This window comes from Mesitornis unicolor, unplaced genomic scaffold (genome assembly GCF_000695765.1).
Source record: "Mesitornis unicolor isolate BGI_N332 unplaced genomic scaffold, ASM69576v1 Scaffold23537, whole genome shotgun sequence".
Taxonomy (NCBI): Eukaryota; Metazoa; Chordata; class Aves; order Mesitornithiformes; family Mesitornithidae; genus Mesitornis; species Mesitornis unicolor.
The window spans coordinates 1-6,289 of record NW_010197382.1 but is presented as its reverse complement, the minus strand read 5'-3'; the positions used below and the strand labels follow the sequence as shown (position 1 = coordinate 6,289).

The window sequence follows — 6,289 nt, the reverse complement described above, 5'->3', positions numbered from 1 at the left end:
TTAGTTAGCCCTTGCCTTGTTCTTACACCCTTTTACAACTTACAACTCTCAGTGACGGGACACGGCCTGGAATGAACCTTATGGCCGGCCACAAGCAGCTGTTCTGTGCTCGTGTTTTTCAACAAACATGAAGCTTCACAGGTGCACATTTTGCACTGAAAAATTACACACACACATTGAGTTCACTGCGGTTTAGTTCAGTCCAAAGATCACCTGCATGCGATGTGGTCCCTTAAATCTCCACCTGCCTTTGAACAATTCCCAGCTGTGGAGACTACCAGGAGAAACAAAGTCACTTCATTTATCTTGCCCACCTGCCCAGCCCATGCATTTCAAACACCATCAGAGCTCAATTCCCCACACCTCTTTACAGTTTTGAGTCTTTAAACAAAAGCCATTGGATCCTTAAATAGCTTTCAGTGGGATGGCTAGCAAAGCAAAACGCTGCACCCACACACACAGCTCCTGACACAGCAGAGCGACACACGACGACATCAAAACAAGAACTATACATACACCACGCAACTTCACATCAGAGCTCAGAGCCGAGTGCTGCCTGCTACCAGCAGTCAAATGCCAGCGAGACATTGCATAACAAATGTGAAAGAACAACAAAACGTTGAAAATGTTTACGATCAAGAGAAAAGAAAGAAATAAACTCAAGGCTTACTTGCTTGGGAAGCTCCTTTCACCATCTCCGATAAATCCAGCAAACCAAACATTTCATAGTAGGTGGCAGTGCCGGGGTGGGAAGTTCCCACCGCACGCTGCAGCAGCCCTGGGTTGTCCCTCCCTTCCATACCAATGTCTCACAGCTGTTTCTGCTGTCATTTTATGAGCCGGACTGAGGAACTGATCCAGGCTAAAAAAGCCTCTGTGATCCCCAAGGCATTTCTTTATTTGGATCACCGCTATCAGGCCACCCAGCAGCTGGCGCAGGACCAAGCGAGGGGCAGCAAAGCTGGGAGCAGGAACACACCTCACAGCCACCTTCTCGGCGCTAGGACGGCTTTGCCATCTTGTACATTCCACACAACTCGTGTTTCCTTTCAGTCTCTCTCCTTCCCTCATCCTGCTATAATTTTTCATTCAGAAAACTGAAAAAAGTGTCTTTTTAAGGCCTATACCTCCCTGTAAAACAGGGCTGAGTCCAGACGAGTGAGTCCAGCATTAGAGGGAGCACAGAAAGACAACACAGTTGCACCCTGCTCCCTCTGGGAACCAGGCCTGTAACGAGCCCCACATCACACTGCCTATACAAGCCATGTGGAGAAAACAAATCCTAAATTGTCTGGGCAGTAACGATTCAATCCAATGCATTTGTATTACCACCTACACTGCAGGGTGCAGAACAAGGATGGGTGAGAAGCCTGGGCAAGATCACAACATCAGCTGTTTACATGCTACCTACGGACTCTTGGAGCCTGCCACGGGAGCCTCCCAGTGAAGAGGTGACAAAACCATGACCTTCCTGTCCATCTCAAAGTGCTTTCCAGACCGAATTTGAAGATCTTGTATTACATTTTGAGGAAAATAACAAATCAATCCAGCGGATCACTCAACATTTAATTTCTCCGTACATAACGTATTTTGACAAGTTTCTTCCCTTGTCACCCTTGCTCAAGTCACAATTTAGGACTCTAAACGACCAAACGGTATTAAACAAAACAGAGAATTTTGTGTCTCGGGGCAGCTTTCCCGTCTCTATCATTTCCTCTTTCCGTTCCACAAAGACACACATCATAAATTTGATTTTACAAAACAGTTAAAATGGCAAGGCACTTTGCTGAAAAAATAATCACCAACAGCTGTGCACCAGCCAAAAAGCCCATTGCAAAGCCATGCAGGGTCTTATTTTATTTTATTTCTTTTTCACACCTGCCAGTGTAAGAATGGCAAAGTCAGCACTTTTCTCAAACTGCCTTGCACTGCAGAGCACCGTTCCCCTTCTGGAAAACCAGTGCACACTTCAGCTTGTGCTCTGGGGCTGCTGCATTGCTTCACCTCCCTCAATCCCAGCCTGTGCTCTCCTCCACTCTGGCCTGTGAAGGTAGAATTAGAGGCATTCTGTAACTGCCCGTGATTTCTCGACATGATAACCTAGTTATCAACGTAATATTGCTCTTATATGTACCACACGCTTTGCTTGTGGCAATGGAATATGAAAGATCTTCTCTTAAGCCCAAAATGCAGAGCATTTTGTTTGGCTTCACTCACCTTAGCACCAGATTATAGTTCCACCCAGTGATCAATGCAAATGAATCTGTTTACCACAGCAGTCCCTACAGAGCTGCACAAAGCATTATACGAGAGTCACTTGAAAATGTTCATGACAAAGAACGCTCGCACGGAACGATACATGGAAATCTCGTTACCATTTCTGTTTCTGAACTGTTTCAAGTAAACACAAATTATACCTGGTTTTTAAGGATGTGCACCAAGAGATTGCATTAGACATCTCACCCATGAGGTAATCAGTACCACTATGAATACTGCATCTGCTGTCTTCTGTAACAGTAACGTAAAGATTAGACGTTTACACATTATAGACACAGACACAGCCGTGTGACCGCATAGCACTGGGAAGATTACCCACTGCTTCCCATTCATTCAGCTCGGGGTTGTATCTCTCAATACTCTGCAGATAGGTTCCTTTAGAGTAGGAATATCCTCCTGTTACATAGATGCATCCATTCATAACCACCGCGCCACACTCCATCCTTCTCTCCATCATGTGAGCCATCTGCTTCCACTCGTTCTGCTCTGGGTCGTAGCAGTCCATGATCGTGGTCTGTCCACCCACAAAATAGATCTTGTTTTGTAGCGTAATCGAACACAGTCCGTATTCTTCAGGAAGAAAGGAATACAGTTCAGCTCAGTGTGGTAATATTAACTTAAACTGCAGCTACCTGACAAACACCGGGTGCCACTAAGGGCGGCTGAGTTTCTTCACTGAGATAGCTCAGGATTTTCTGCTACGCTTGGTAAAAGCAAGTTCAAGGTGTTACAGAAGATACACGTGGTGAGAACTGCTTTAAAAACTCACTGTTACCAAATGCAGACCGTGATAAAGATTATTTTAAAATTAATATAAATTATTTTTGTCAAATGCCTATGAACAGATTTTACAGAGCGTTACTTTACTGTATTATTTAATAAATGCCGCTATTCCTTAGTTCAATATTTATACAGTGATTTCTATAGAACAGATGTTTGAAGGGGGTCTTCCCTTTCCCTCTCAGAGTCTGGGAATGGGAGATGGTCCCGCTCCGGCCCTTGCTGCCCTACAGGCATCGCTCCTTTTATTAGGAACACGCCAGAAACCCTTAAGTGGGCTTAAAGAATCCCAGATGCAAGTCATCAAATCAAGCTCTACGCCAGTTACAGAAATGACTGGTTACCTGGATGTGGATTTGTGGTGACTATGCTCCACTCATCGCTACCTGAATGGTATCTCTGGATTTTATCGTAGGTGCAGCTCCCCCTGTACCCGTAGTGACCTCCGGTTACGTAGATGACTTCATGCAGGACACAGGCGGTGGCGTTTCCAACACCTGCACACAGTGCGAGAGTCACAACTCACCTTCAGACTGCACAGTGACCATGGCCACTTCCATCCGTACTCCTGTTTCAGATGACTTGTTAATTAATATCTTAGGGTGAAATGGTGCTTGCAATTGTTTAACTGAATGAGAAACTAATGAAACATGTCAAGGCACCTTGTTTTATCAGCGTAAGTCAAGGGCAATTAAATAAAACTAAAGAAACCGAAAGATACTGCATCTAATACAGCCACACAATATTTCACAGGCTTTTTATGCAGTAATTAAAGACACATTGGTTTTGGAATGGGAAATTACTTTCAATCTTTCACTAAGTTGAAGTGATTTTTAAAAACCACTCGTATGACCAGGACAAAAATCAATGGGAGTTGAGATCATTCAGCCCCTCGGAGTATTTCCTCCAATGCTTTAAGTCTTTCTCATGGTATTATTCATTAATGTCATTGTATAAACAAGGACACAAACAGAACGGAGCCAAGTTAACTCTGTCTCTAGGAGAACAAAACAAAATAAAACAAGGGGTCTGGCAAGATAAGGCAGACCAAAATTAGGACGTTAGTGTGCTTTTTTTAAGCATCTAAAAGGTTTCACACGGAAAACGGGACAAAACAACTGCACAGAAGGTGCAGCTGCTCACAGTACTAGCGCAGCACTTCTAGTTTTAAAGGAAATAAAAAGAGAGTAACAGCAATGTCTGTGGGAAATACACGAACAACTCAGAAAGTTGTAGGAGCATGGTGTTTCGTCCTCTTACTGATACCTCCAGAAACTCTCATGCATGAAGAAAAAGGCTATGCTGCCTCACCTTACGGTAACATTTTATAATTAATTGTAAATAATTGCATTAGTTTATAAAAATGTATGATAACATGCATAATTACTTATAAATTTTATAACAAAATAATGCCATGTCGTTAGGTCGTGCTCCAAATCTTTAATGGATCACTATTTTGGCTGCCAGAAACAGGTATTGGTGCTTCTCATTAGCCTCATGTGAAAGACTGAAGTAAGGATCCTGACCAGATGGCACGCTGAAACACGAGGAAGCTGCATGCAAGAAGCTTCCCATGAAGATGGCACCTTCATAAATGATTGCACAGAAAAACTCAGTAATCTGGTTTTATGTTAAAATAACACAATTCCTTCATTGCAGCTTGCCCTTTGACCATCTGCTGAAGGGACTAATCCTAGACAGTTTTCTGGTTTCTTTCTAATTTGGACAGAAATCTTACTTCTGAAAGAAGGCAAAATTAAACTGAGACTGCCATGTGCTTTTCCAGCCTAGCGTTCTGTGGCACTGCTCCTTTGGGTGCTTGCAGTTGTCAGCTAGTGAAGACCTGAACCAAAGCCCACCAACATCAACAGGTGATTCCCATGGGCTTCACGAGAACCTGGATCAAACCCTAAAGGTGTCCATGGCACTTAACAGTGGCAAACGCCAAAGGATGGCCATTTGAGGCAGATGCCATACAAAAGCTTACCTACCTTTGATCATGTTTGCAATAGGAAGCCATTTCTTTTTTAAAGGATCATAGAACTCAGCTTCTTGCACCGGAGCTCCCTTTCGGTAACCACCCAACGCGTAGATGCAGCCACTCACGGAAACCGCGCAGTGGTAATACCGTGCGTCGAGCATGGGGCAGCCTTCTGCCCATTCATCTCTCTCACTGTTATAGATCCACACAGTGTCAAGGGCTTCGATGCTCTCCGTTCTGTAACCTCCCGTTACGTATATGTCTGGCCCCAAGCTCGCGACCCCGTAGCTCTCTCTGGTGTGATCTGGCATCTCTGTTCCCTGGACCCATGCGTTGGTTAAAGGATCCCAAACATGCACTTCTGATAAGGGATGCCAATAATATCCTCCAATCACATACATGGCTGCTGTGGGTCTTCTGGAAAGACCTTTGGCACTTGGGTTCATGGCACTGTATATGAGTGACCGTATCTTATTGTCGGTAAGGCGGCATTTTTTCTGTATGCTTAAAGCTGACCTCAGATATGCATTATCTAAGTCTACTTTGATGCAGCTCAGCAGTTCGTAGATGTCTTCAAGTCTTTCTTCCACGCTGTGTGCAACCCACTTAACGACAGCTTCAATGGATGCCTCTTCTTTCCAAACATTGAGATTTTCTCTGGAGAGAATAAAAGAGAGCTTCTCCTTGCCAATGTCCAGAAACTCCTCCTGCTTCCACACATCTTCAAACTGCCATAACAACATCCTCCTGGACTCCTTCTCTAGCTCCGAGCAATCATGGTATTCGGCAAAGGAGTGCATCCCTATGCAGTTGTCAGTATCTAAGTGCCTCACCAGAAACTGCTCACAGGCTTTCTTTACTGACACGAACTGGAGCAGGTCTGCAGCCTGCAGCAGGCTTTGGACGTTTCTCTTTGTTATCTGGATCTGTGATGTGTATGCATAATTCACGAGGGCTTCCAGCACGGCGTGGCTCAGCCCAGGAAGTCTGATCTGATTTTTAGATTTCTCTTTCATATCGGCTGTGAACATGGCTTTAAAATAATTGCTGCAAGCCGCTAAGGCGGCTCTGTGGCAGTGGAAGACGACCCCCGAAACGCACTGCAGGCTGATGTCGGTGAACAGCCCGTCCAGGTAAAACGCCCGGAACGCCTCCAGGAAGCCGGTGGGGTGCGCGGGGTCCCGGTAGAGGTACGCGTAGTCCTGCGCGGCCACTGCCATCGCCGGCACCCGCGCACCAAAGCGGGCAGCC

The 6,289-nt window shown here is 45.1% G+C and overlaps 1 protein-coding gene across 1 annotated transcript; it reads right to left on the bottom strand.

The window, feature by feature from the left end:
* Positions 1 to 2,536: 2,536 nt before the first annotated feature.
* Positions 2,537 to 6,258, bottom strand: LOC104533134 (kelch-like protein 23). Its single transcript, XM_010188796.1, has 3 exons — positions 5,049 to 6,258; positions 3,402 to 3,554; positions 2,537 to 2,847 (listed from the first exon to the last, which is right to left on the bottom strand). Exons 1-3 carry the CDS (start codon positions 6,256 to 6,258, stop codon positions 2,537 to 2,539), a joined length of 1,674 nt encoding a protein of 557 aa, XP_010187098.1.
* Positions 6,259 to 6,289: the final 31 nt, after the last annotated feature.